Below are 13,352 nucleotides of genomic sequence, written 5' to 3' on the forward strand. Positions count from 1 at the left end.
GTTTCTGTGCTGACCTGTTCTATAAATCACAAACAATTATGAATGTTAATTCTTGTTAAAGAAGAAAATTGTAAAGAAAAAAAAAGACTTCTAGGAGTCGACGCTGTAACTTTTTAACTATGTTGATTCAACGTGGTACAGATAACCACAATTCTTCCGTTCATGAGGACTCAAGTTTACAATCCTCACTTCTGATCCCACTTTTACGATCACTGCTTTGGATGAGAGGAAGCGGAAGTTTCACGTGTTTACATCAGCTCTCTGGGCTGGCAGAGGAGGTTCGGTGTGCGTGTGTTTTGTGTGTTGGCTGTGATCTTGCTGATCGTTTTGAGAGGAGAGTTGATTCTACCCGATCCCACCGGCGGACATGCCTGTGAGTTGGTACCAGTTACATTTCACTCGATACATTTCAGACACAAGGTAACGCGCGCCGCTCGGATACATTGAAACTGACACAGAGCACAGGCCTGTCTTTTATACCCAGGGCCAGAGAGAATTGCAAATTATTTTCCTTCTGCTTCTACAGCCAGTTAGAGCAATGTTGTTTTTTTTTTGGGGGGGGGGAGAGAACAAAGTTTTCATGGTTTTTTCAATCGCACCCCCAATTTCCCATGCCTTCCTCCCCAAATCCCAACAAACCTGAACTCTAAACACGTGTCAAAATGAAAGTTAAACAGTGCGCGAGGCAAAACATTGGGGATTACCGAAGATCTGAAAGTGAAACGGAACGAAAACAGGCTGGAAATACTCAGCAGCGGGTCTGGGAACATCTGTGGAGTGTGCGTTTCAGTTCGATGAGCTCTCGATTTCAAAACAAGACCAGGCATGTGTCTGGAAAGTTCAGCATGGATTCTGCCTCCTCCCCCATACCCCAGCACAACAGCTCCCAGGAAAACTATTAAGTGTTGGAGCCATCCTACTCTCATCAAAAAGGGACATCTTAACATTTTTAGTGCCTGAATAGTGATGGGGAAAGAGAGAAAGTTTAAGATTTTATCAGAAATTAAGCACTGGCTGCGCTCTGCAGAAAAATAAACTCAAATGCAGCTAGCTGGGTACGTGCCCTAACCTTTGCTCGTTTCTCAATTTTATAGGCGATGTCTACCCACTCAGTCCGGGAATGTGTGTTTGATCTCCCGGGTTTGGAAATCCCAGAAACATTCCCCTCCAAACACCGAAGCTCGGGTTATTTTGAGCAGTGAATTTCCCCTCTAGCACTTGCATTTAGTTAGCGCCTTCTTCGGGACGTCCCCTCTCTCCTCCGCCTGCAAAGGCCAGGGACAAATGGTTTAGACATTTGATGCCTTGAGGAAGGGTCGCCGGACTCGAAACGTTAACTCTTTGATTTTTTTTCTTCTTCGCAGATGCTGCCAGACCTGCTGAGCTTTTCCAGCAACTTCTGTTTTTTCCCCCTGATTTACAGCATCCGCAGTTCTTTCGTTTGGATTAGATGTTTGGTGGAATAGGGTTGCCACTGCAGTGGGGTGGTGTGTGTGTGTGTGGGGGGAGGCACAGCAAGATCCCGCTAAAGCCTGCTGATCTTGCCTTCTGGGTGATGGAGAAGTGGAGAAGGGGAATGTTGGCTACCAGGGTTGAAAAGCAATATTTCGATCTGAAAGGATTGTTTCCCCTAACACGCCCCCCTTATTCTTCTATGGAGTGCGGGCACTGGTGGCAAGGCAGAGTTAGCCAGGCTCCTGTGGGTCTGGAGTCACCTTGTAAGCTGGATTTATTTATGGAATTTAACCTGGTTTCAATGGCCTCAATATTAATGAACAAGCGATGTTACAACTACACCATTATTGTAGAAACCCACAGCAAAGGAGGAGACCATTCAGCCCATCGAGTCTGCACTGACCCTCCAGAGAGCATCCCACCCTGTCCCTGTATTTCCCATGGCTGGCCAGCCTAGTCTAGGCAATTTAGCATAGCCAATCCACCTTACCTGCACATCGTTGGACTGTGGGAGGAAACCAGAGCACCCAGAGGAAACCCACGCAGACACAGGGAGAATGCGTAAACACCACATAGACAGCTGCCCGAGGGTGGAATCGAACCCAAGTCCCTGGTGCTGTGGGGCAGCAGTGCTAACCACTGAGCCACTGTGTCACCCACTTTTTTCTTGAATTAGGAAGGGTAATATAACCAGCAGCAGCACCCCCCTCCCCTCCGCCGAGCAGGGACATCTCATGGGAGGACAAAGGCACACGTTGCTCAGTCCTTTCAAAGGCAGAGATCACAAGCCTGTAGGCACCCAGCAAGCAGAGGGGACGTCGCTAGTTCAGACACATTCTCAGGTTTGAAGCTGGTGGTATATCTAGGAATATTACAGCCCAGTGAGATAGCCTAATCAATTTGTTGGATAACCGAAGCTCTACAAAAAGGATGCTGGTGAGCTTGCTATCCCACACCGTCTCCATGTCACAGCTGGGGCTCGCTAGCCAATGATGAGATAAACAGTGACATGGTGTCTGGACCAGCTTGTGTCACCATGGCAATGCATAGCAACAGCAGCTTGGCAACATGGAAAACAATAACCCAAGATATCACCTCATAACCTAGATAACAGTGTGGAGCTGGGGGAACACAGCAGGCCAGGCAGCATCAGAGGAGCAGGAAAGTTGATGTTTCGGGTCGGGACCCTTCTTCAGCTCCACACTGTGTTATCTCTGACTCCAGCATCGACAGTTGTTACTATCTCTGAGTGAGTTATAAGCCCACTGCAAAGCTTTTGTTATAGGCAAAGCCTGGATTGTTTTCTCCAAGCTTCAGTGAGGGTAGATATCCTGTCCCCAGTGGATTGTATTTGCTGCAAGTCCATCTTCTTACATGGATCGTCCACCTTAAGGGGACATGATGGGACAATGGTATTGTCACAGGATCAGTAATCCAGAGGCTGAAACTCTGGGGAAATGTGTTCAAATCCTACTGTGTGTGGAATTTAAAATCAATTAATAAATCTGGAATTGAAGAGCTATTCTCATTAACAGTGACCATGAAGCTATCTTCAATTGTTGTAAAAACCCAACTGGTTCACTCATGTCCTGCAGAGAAGGAAATCTGCTGGTCTTGCCTTCATGTGATTCCAGACCAACAGCAATGTGGTTAACTCTTAAGTGTCCAAACAATTCACTCAATGATAGAATGAAGAAAGGATACCAATGATAATGGAACAGAATAGGCTGTTCAGCCCATCAAGTCAATGCTAGTTCTCAATGGAGCAATGCAATCTGGCTTGATCCACGTAGCTTTGCAAGTTTATTTCCTTTCAAAACTGATTCATCAGCTCTGCACCCACCACCCTCATAGGCAATAAGTTCCAATTCACTGCTACCCACAAAGTAAGGTTTCTGCATCATATTCGCCACTCCTGTTATATTTTGCATCAAACCTGAAATTTCTGCCCCGTAGTCATTGTACTGTTGGCTAATGGAAGTATTTCTTTAATCTTATCAGAACGTGTCTTAATCTTGCACACTTCTGTTACACCTCCCCGTGATCTCCTTTGTTCCAAGGAGAATGTTCCTCAGCTTTGTTTGTGTGTGCACGCCCACATGTATGCTTACATGTACATAGGTGCGTGCATGTGCATTTGTATATGTTTGTGTCAATATGTGCGTGTGTGTGGGTGCATGTCCATGTCCATGTGTGTGTGCATACACCCACACACATTTGCACATATCGACACAAACATACACAACACACATGCACACATACATACAGAGACATGCACATATGTACATGTAAGCATACATGAGGGCATGCACACACAGACAAAGTTGAGGAACATTCTCCTTGGAAAAAAGGAGATTGAGGGAACGTTGTGTGCGATTTTCTGAATCACGATGATGGCAGAATAGCAGAGCTACATATGGGCTCTTGCCCAGGCATGGTAAGCTCCCGCATGCTTTCTTTCTTATTCTTTCTTTTTTTCTATTTCTTTTCTTTGGCTATTGTTTTCTTTGGATTCTTTGGCGGCGGGTTAGTTGGTGAAATTGGTGTGGCAGCTCGATTGGGCCATGGCATCTCCTTCTGGCACTTGGAGGTGCTGGCAGATAAGGCTCGTCACAGTGACTGGAGACGGTACCGGCAGCAGGGACGTCCTCCCGACATTCAGGGATGGTGGTGGCGGCGGCAGCGGACCTTTCAAGCTGGCGGCACTGGCAAGGTGACATCTCGCAGGAGGGTGGCCAGAGCTCCTGGCGAATAGAGGCCTGGTCTGCCAGCAGAGCCAGGGATTCCTGCTCGCAGTAGGCCCAGAGTGGGGACTCCTGGCAACATTGAAGCGGCAGCAGAGCTGAGGTCACCTGGTTGTGGGGCAAGTGTGGGTTCAGCACTGGACCTGGCACCAGCGTTGGCAATGTGGGCTAAGCAGTGAAGAGATGATGCCTAAAGAGTGGTGACCCCTACGTTGGTGGGTCCAGTGTGGGCGGTGGTGGTGAGGCAGTGGAAGAGTGTGGCAGTGCAGGCTGAGGACTCTCTTCCAGTTATACATTTTATCCTTTTTATTCTTAAACTATTCAAACTGGCGCTGGATTGTGGCGACTGTTGAAGTTTTTCACTTTATTTTTAACTGTAAAATGCAAGTGACAATAAATCATTCATGTGTGTGTATATATGGGTGAGTATCTGTACGTGCATATGTGTATATGTGTCTGTGTGTGCATGCATGTATATGTTTGTGTATGTGTGTGCATATGTATGTGTCTATAGGTGCATAATATATACATATGTGGGTGTGTCTGTGTGCATATGCATGTATATGTATGCGTCAGTGTATGTGTGTGTGTGCGCACGTGTGTGTGTGCGCGCATGCGTGTGTGTGTGCGTGTGTGCATGCATGTGTGTGTGCGCGTGTGATTGTGTGTGTGCGCGTGTGGATGTATGTGTGTGTGTGCGTGTATGTATGTGTGTGTGCGCGCGTGTGTGTGTGTATGTATGTGTGTGAATGTGTGTGTATGTATGTGTGTGTGCGTGTGTGTGAATGTGTGTGTATGTATGTGTGTGTGCGCGTGTGTGTGCGTGTGTGAATGTGTGTGTGTGAATGTGTGTGTATGTGTGTGCGCGTGTGTATGTGTGTGTGCGCGTGTGTATGTGCATGTATGTATGTGTGTGTGTGCGCGTGTGTATGTGCGTGTATGTATGTGTGTGCGTGTGCGCATGTATGTGTGCGCGTGTGTATGTGCGTGTATGTATGTGTGTGTGTGTGCACGCATGTGTGTGCCTGTGTGTGTGTGTGTGTGCACGCATGTGTGTGTATGTATGTGTGTGCGCGCGCGTGTGTGTTTGCCTGTGTGTGTGTATGTGTGTGTGCGCGCACGCGTGTGTGTGCTTGTGTGTGTGCTTGTGTGTGTATGTGTATGTGTGTGTGCGCGCATGTGTGTGTGCTTTTGTGTGTATGTGGATGTGTGTGTGTGCGCGTGTGTGTGTGTCGTGTATGTTTGTGTGTATGTGTGTGTTTCTGTGTGTCACGTGTGTGTCTGTATGTTTTGTGTGTGTGTGTCTGTGTGTCACGTGTGTGTGTGTCTATGTATGTCGTGTCTGTGTGTGTGTGTGTCTGTGGGCGTGCGCATGTATGTCTGTGTGTGTGTGCACGTCTGTGTGTGTGCGCGTGCATGTGCGCATGTATGTCTGTGTGTGTGCGCGTGTGCGCATGTATGTCCATGTGTGTGCGCGTGCGTGTGTGCACGTCCGTGTGTGTGTGCGCGCGTGCATGTGTGCGCATTTTGGATGGGTGCCATTGTTGGATGCAGTTGGGCAGTCACTTGCTGAGTGGAAAACCCAACTCCTGGCTGCACGAGTGTGGAGCTAGCGTTTGGAAACCAAGCCCATCACTTCTATTTATATCAAAGGTGCAGCTGTCACGTGAGTGAGGTGACGTCTTCCTTCACACTGCAGTTAGAGCATAATCACGGTTTCAGAATCTGGGCATGAACTGACGGTGGAGCAAAGTGAAATGTAGGGGGGAAAGTCGGCTCAGACTCAATCCGAGATTAGCCTGGCTGCAAAACCTTACTCAGACACTAGGTGCTTTGAGTGTGAGCTCACTCTCTGACATTACTTAACCTGTTTTGTATGGGGCTGAGACTGAGTTGACTGCGTATCATAAGAACTGAGAATCATTGGGCAAGTGGCCCAGAGGCTTGCATTGTAAGGCGAACAAACAGCGAATAACTACCTACATTACACGAGCAGTAACTAAAATCCGTATGTGGTGAGGAAACTATATCCTGGTATGCCACTGGGCACCGAACAGTTGGGTACCTTGTGTCCACTCAACATGGATCAGAGCACAGACACTGCAGTTGTGTCGTGGAAAGTTTATTGGCCAATAAATTTCATTTTTGGACAGTGAGAGCTGATGTTTTTCAGCTGTTGAGGTTTCTAAAGACTTCTATAAAGATTTGTCCGTGTTGTGTAACCACAAGGCTGATTATCCTATGAGGCTCATTAAACTGGGTGATACAGTTTGTGGCAAAGCTTGACATGTTTCCCAGCTCCCTTGAACTCTAGAGTTCGAGAGTTTTGACATTTCTTGTGATGGCTTGCTGAGACTTAGTTTGTCTGGTGTATGTGTAGCATGGCTCCAGCCCAGGTCCATTGCAGTCTGAGTCACTCAAACCAAGGGGATACCCTGTTCTTGAAGGTCCTCCTTAAGCGCACTTTGCCGGGTCATCCATGTGGTAGTGCCCATTTTGTAGTCATCCCTGGTGGGACATACAGTCAGGAAGTGGAATATGTGTCTTGCCCATCTCAGGTGTCTCTCCGTCACAGTATTCTGAAGGTGCGCCTGAGCAGTCCTGTGTTGCATATTTTCATTGATGGGTGATGTCTCTCCAAGTGTCTCCCTGGATCATAAGTAGGCATCGCTGGTAGAGCATCCAACTTGTTACGAGGTGACACAAAATGGAGTCAAGTTGGGGCTGGGGGGTTGAGGAATGACAGTGGGATAGTCTGCTTTTCCTTTGTTATTTACGTAAACAGTGTTTATATTGTGGGGGTGGGGCTTGAGGGGGTTGGAAACTGATGAGCTGTCAGTCACAAAACACTGGGTGTTAAGTGTAAGTGTGTACTGGCAATCTGGCTCAAACAGGAGTTTGGGGAGGCGGGGTTGGGCGGGGGGATTCCTTAGTGCCCTGGTCAATATTTGTCTTAACTGACTTCATGAAAACAGATTCCCCACTGAGGAACACATTGATATTCGTGGGATCTGGCTGTGTGTAAATAGTCTGTGTGTTTCCTACCTTATACCACTGGCTGCAGCTCAAAAGTACTGTAAGTAAAATGCTTTGGGACATCCTCAAGGTTCTGAAATGTTTTTGTTTCTGGAATATCATATTCTCAAGAAAAATTCAGGCATGTTTGAGTTCCCATAAAATAGTCCTTGCATTTATTGGAAAATAGATACCAACTGGAATAGTAATCATTCCAACTCATGTAATACCTCCTCCAGTATTTTACCACCCAATCCCCTTTTCCCCCCCTTCCCCACCCCCCCCGCCATTCACCGTGAGTTTCATGTATGTCACTGAGATTAAGCTGACTTTCCTTATCCCTTACAATTTGCAGTTGGCTAAGGATTTGTTAAACCCGTCTCCAGAAGCAGAGCGGAGACAGCACAAGAAAAAACGTTTGGTTCAAAGCCCAAACTCCTACTTCATGGATGTCAAGTGCCCGGGTAAGTGCGGGGTGTGTACACTCTGATCATAATGGGGGGAGGGTTTGTAAATCATGATATCTTCCCTCAGCCTCTCACCTTGTTACATTCTGACCTACCATTTCTGCCCCCTGATTTCAGGATTCTGATTCTAAATGAGCTGGTGGTCTCTGCATACAGTCTGCTGTCTTGAATGGTTGTTTTTTTCTGGTGTTAAGCAACGACTAACCAGATATCGCTGAACTTTGTGTGTGGAATCTCAGCTCTGGGTTTGTACCACCACCGCAGAATTACCTGATGAACGGTGTAAACCCGAAACGTCGACTTTCTTGCTCCTCTGATGCTGCCTGGCCTGCTGTGTTCCTCCACTCCACGCTGCATTGACAAAACTACCAAAACCATTTGCAGAAAGAAGTACTGGTTAGCACTGAGGGATTTGTGATTCATTCATGGGATTTGCACATCACTGGTATGGCCAGCATTTAACACCCATCCCTAATATCTTAAGAGCAAACCACATTGCTGGGGGTCTGGAGTCACATGTGGGCCAGACCAGCTAAAGTTGGCAGATTTCCTTCCCTAAAGGACATTAGTGAACCAGATGGGTTGTTTCCCTGACAGTCAGTAATGGTCATTATTAGACTCTTAATTCCAGATTATTATTGAACTCAATGGCAGGATTTGAAACCTGGTCCCCAATGCATTTACCTGCATCTCTGGCTTAATAGTCTAGCGATAATACCACTAGGCCATTGACTACCCCCTTGCTCAACAGGATCATGACAATCGGGGATCTAACATATTGAGGTACCTTCTTCAATTAAGGATGAATAGCTATGTTTGAAAAAGCAGTTAATGCTATAACAGAAGTTCTTAAGATTTGTGCATAATCTCTCTGGTGTAAATGTTACGATTGATATTTGTTGAGATTAAGAGGATGCAGTTCTGTAGCTATATGTATTTTGATCAGTCCACCTCCATTGAAATGGCTCTCATATCTTTGTTCAAAGTGAAGTCACATAACAACTGGAGCAGACCATTCAGCCCTCTCCCCTCCAGAAGCCTGTAACAGCATTTCATTAGATTGTGGCTAATCTGTGAGTGTTAGTGTCTCAGAATGAGAATGACAGCAACCTGCATGTGCAATCTGTTAATGTGGGGAGGTAGTTGTGTTGCATCAGTTCTGGATAAGCATCTCCCTCTCCTATCACAGGATTTAATCAGAAGCATTAATAAGCAACTGGTTTGACTGCATTGTGATGTACTTTCTGTGGTCAACAAGTCCTGCTGTGGGATTTGAACCCAGAACTTCAACTCCAGAGATCCAGAGGTGCACACTCCCTGTGCCCACAAAACCTTAGGAGGGCAATCCATATCTCAAGCAGGTTTACCATCTTTACTCCATATCCCTTTGACCTTTTAACTTCTTTATTTTTCTACTTTTATTCGAAGAAGACTGTTGTGCTGAACTTTTAAACTTATTTATTTAGTTTGGTACATCTGTAACTAAGAATTTGTACCTTGGTACCTTTGTACCTTGGATGGTGCTGTACGTGTGGTGACAATGTACACTTTTCACTGTACTCCTGTCCCCTGTACTTGAGTACACATGACAATAAAATCTAATCTCAAAGATTAAGGGAAGTCACTGCATTCCCAGAGAGTACTCTATCTCATTAGAGAGAGGCCATTAGTTGTGGGTTTGACCTGAGGGTCATAAGGTGAGGGGTAAGGTTCAGAAGGCAGGACCTTTATAGTAAATCTCAGCTGCTGCGGGAATTGAACCTGTGGTTAGAGTCACAAACCAGCCATCCATCCAACTGAGCTAACCAGCTCCCTATCCCTTAATATCCTTACTGAACAAATAACTGTTGTTAAGTTTGAAACTCCCTCCACACATCCCAGTACTAACATCCCAAGCCTTTAAAGGGAGAGAGTTTCAGATTTCCCACGGTGTGATCGCAATTTCAATCCTGAACAGAGAGGCTGTAATTTTAAGATTGTGGCCTTTGATTCTTGATTTCCTCCCTCGGAGGTAACAGTTTCTCTGTGTCCACCCCATCGTGCCCCTTTACCATTTTGAACACCCTGGTCAGGCCACTCCTCAATTTCGTAAACTCAAAAGACAATAAACCAAGTTTGCGCCGTTGCCCTCCTAATTCAGCCCTGGTGATTAGGAACCAACCAGAGACAGCATGTATAGTGTGGACTTTCACCCTGGATTGAGATGAAGAGGCACATAAATAGCTCAAATGTGTCACGTGGATATGTGATTGTTAATTACTCAGGTACTGTTGTTGACAGGAACAAAAACAGAAGTTGCTGGAAAAGCTCAGCAGGTCTGGCAGCATCTGTGAAGAGAAAATCAGAGTTAACGTTTCAGGGCTGTGACCCTTCCTCAGAACTGAAAGGTCACTGGACCCGAAACATTAACTCTGTTTTTTCCTTCACAGATGCTGCCAGACCTGCTGAGCTTTTCCAGCAATTTCTGTTTTTGTTCCTGATTTACAGCATCTGAAGTTCTTTCAGTTTTAATTACTGTTGTTGACAACATAGTCTTCACTCATCAAAAACTCATTATTTTCAGTGATTTGGGGTCAGATGCATTTCTGATTGAGCATCCTGTCACTAAGGGAACTGTAACTAAACTGCATTTGGTTGAAGACTGACTGGGAACCGAAGCAGGGGCTGCCAAGGTACAACTGTATGGAACCGTTCCTGTTCTGGGGATTCCATCCAGCTGGGTGATGGTATAACGTAGAACAAACTCCCCCTAAACCTGTACTGTGAGAGGCAGATGTGAGATGGTTATCAGGTGTGGCTGTAAGTTGTTGTTGTTGTTGTTGTTGTTGTTGTTGGAGCTGTTACCAAGCTGTGGTGCCATGCCTGACCTACAGGTCTTGTTGCCATTCTCCTCTGCTCATCCTTCCCAGGTTAAGACCCTCACATTTGCTGGATGTCACTAACATGTAGCAGACGGAATCCAACTGCTTGCCTGTCTCTGGCTCCCCTTCCAGACAGAAAATTCTTAGACACGAGAGCGCCTTCCACCATCGTTGTACCAATGAGCTCACCTCTGCTTCATCATTGCCAACATTTTTCTTTTTCCTTAGAAAAAGCCAGCTGGCTCACTCATGTTGCCTGAGGGAGGGAAAGCTGCTGTTCTTACTCAGTCTAATGCTCTGGGACTCCAGTGTGCTTGACTCTGAGTTCTCTCTCCCTAAAGTGACCCACTTCAGTCAAAGGTCACGCACCACCTTAGGGCAATGGGTATTAATTCCTGAGACTGGTTACTGACCTTTAGCTTTCCCCTCTCTAGTAAGACAGGAGGCCAGTGAATCTCATGCTTGTGTCTGTTCCAGTAGCGACTGTGCTGGAACAGGTCACCAGTCTGCCATTAAAGCCTGTAGCCTGAGAGGCACCACTTTGTGTCAAACATGGTCACTGTCAAGAATCTCCTGCTTTTACTGGAACATCAAAGATCCTGAGGGGATTTGACAGGTTCGCTGCTGGAATGTTGTATCCCTTTGCAGGAAGACTAGACCTAGCGGACACAGTGGAAAAAACACAGGTCTCCCATTTAAAATTGAGATGAGAATATTTTGCTCCCTCTCGGAGTCTTTGGAACTCTCTTCCCTAGAAAGCAGTGGAGGCCTTTGAATATTTTTTAAGGCAGAGTTGGATGAATTGTTGACCAACACAAGAGTCAAAGGGCTGGCAGGAAAGTTGAATTGTGGCTATGATACTATCATATGGTAGTGCAGGATTAAGGGGCTGAATGGCCTGCGTCTCCTAATTTGCATGTTCCTATTAATATATCTTTGGTCATCCAGTCCTGGAGTGGGACCAGGAGCTTCTGTCTGAGAGGCAGGGACTCTCTCCTCTCCAGCACAAGCCTCTTCCATTACTCATCGTTAACATGATGAAACTGTTTACATCACACAAACAAATGTCAATTTTATCAAATGCAATCAATATATGAAGGTCTGCAGGATTTTTTTACGGCCTCTCCTTTGTGTTAGGACACATTGTTTTTGAAGACATGGAGTGCTTGACAGAAGATGCATTGGTTTAGTGAAATTAAGAATTATTCAAAGCATTAGTGGCTCTTTAGCAGAAATCTGGATTGAAAAGTTAGCATTGTATGTTACAACATTAGAAACTGCTGGAGAAACTCTGCAAGTCTGGCAGCACCTGTGGGGAGAAAGCAGAGGTAATGTTTCGAGTCCAGTGACCCTTCTTCAGTACTGAGTGTGTTGTGGGTACATCACTGTGTGATGTTCAGTATCAGTCCAATCTTTGGAAACTCACAAGCAGTTCCAACATTATTTAACTTGAGTTTTTTAGGCAAGACCCTCATAGCAACCAAATAACTGAAGAGAGCTTAACTTCCTCATTATGGGATGAGCAGGCAGCGGTCTAAGATGGTGCTGACACAGGGCAACATTTTGCAATGCACATCTACAGCAGATCTTATTCTCACATTTCCTAAAACCATTCCGCACTTTTAAACCTAAATTCTAAGTCTGTAAAAATTACTAATAATAATGTTCTTTTAAATCTCAAATCTAATGTTGATCTTGCTTCGTGCCCCTCCTGTGCGGTGTAACCTTGTATGCCTCACTCTGTCTAAGCACCCTATGATCTGTATGTCCTTGTTTGCTATGATCTGCCTGTGCTGCTCGCAAAACAAAGCTTTTCACTGTACTTAGGCACATGTGACTACAATAAATTAAATAAAATCAAGGGCAGGATTCACCTGTTAGTCCTTTCTTCGTTTCTCTCCAAATTTATTCAACTGGAATTCTGGACAAATTCAGAGCTCTGAACTTTGGCAGATTCGCTTGTTAAACGGTCGCTAGATTTGTTAAGTATCTGATATCCATTATTGTCAATAAGGGAATCTGGATTCAATCCAATTCACACAACCACTTGCCTGTGGCACACAGCAATGTGGGCGACTCTGAACTGCCCTTGGAAATGAACCAAGCAAACCGCTCAGTTCAAGGGGCCTTGCCCGCAATGCCCATGACCCGAGGAATAAAAGATAAGAATGGTTTTCACAACCATAGGACATCCCAAATCACTTTACAGTCAATGAAGGGCTGGCATCATTCTAATTTAGGACATGCAGCAAGTAATCTATGAACAGCAAACTCCCAACAGTCAGCAATGTGGCTGAGGGATAAATAAATACTGGCCAGGACATACTGCCTGCTTTTTTCTTACACAGTGCAATAGAATCCTTACGCCCACTAGAGAGGGTTGAAGGGGCCTTGGTTTAATCACTGTTCAGAAACACAGCAGCTCCCTGTACCGCAGCAATCCCACAGTCTCCATCATTTCACACCTCAGCCTCTGGTTTGGGACTTGAAGCCACAACTTTCTGAATTCGATGTGAGAGTGATTTTCACCACAGCACAGGAATAGGGCACCAATGGGAATTGCTAACAGCTGGCAGCAGTGTCTGTCCCCCTTTAGCAGCATCTGTTCCCGTTTAGCAGCATCTGTGCCCCTTTAGCAGTGTCTGTCCCGTTTAGCAGTGTCTGTGCCCCTTTAGCAGTGTCTGTTCCCCTTTAGCAGTGTCTGTGCCCCTTTAGTAGCGCCTGTCTCCTTTAGCAGCGACTTTGCCCCTTTAGCAGTGCCTGTCCCCTTTAGCAGCATCTGTTCCCCTTTAGCAGTGCCTGTCCCCTTT

At 45.9% G+C, this 13,352-nt stretch overlaps 1 protein-coding gene across 1 annotated transcript in view; it reads left to right on the plus strand.

The window, feature by feature from the left end:
- The first annotated feature begins 238 nt into the window (after positions 1–238).
- Positions 239–13,352, plus strand: part of LOC109911165 (40S ribosomal protein S27-like) — a 15,681-nt gene continuing 2,567 nt past the window's right edge. The window contains exons 1-2 of the mRNA XM_048617226.1: positions 239–373; positions 7,570–7,678. Of these exons, the coding sequence (XP_048473183.1) occupies positions 368–373; positions 7,570–7,678 (115 nt within the window). The 5' untranslated portion in view covers positions 239–367. The remainder of the gene's footprint in view (positions 374–7,569; positions 7,679–13,352) is intronic.

This window comes from Rhincodon typus, chromosome 36 (genome assembly GCF_021869965.1).
Source record: "Rhincodon typus isolate 14 chromosome 36, sRhiTyp1.1, whole genome shotgun sequence".
NCBI classification, from domain to species: Eukaryota; Metazoa; Chordata; class Chondrichthyes; order Orectolobiformes; family Rhincodontidae; genus Rhincodon; species Rhincodon typus.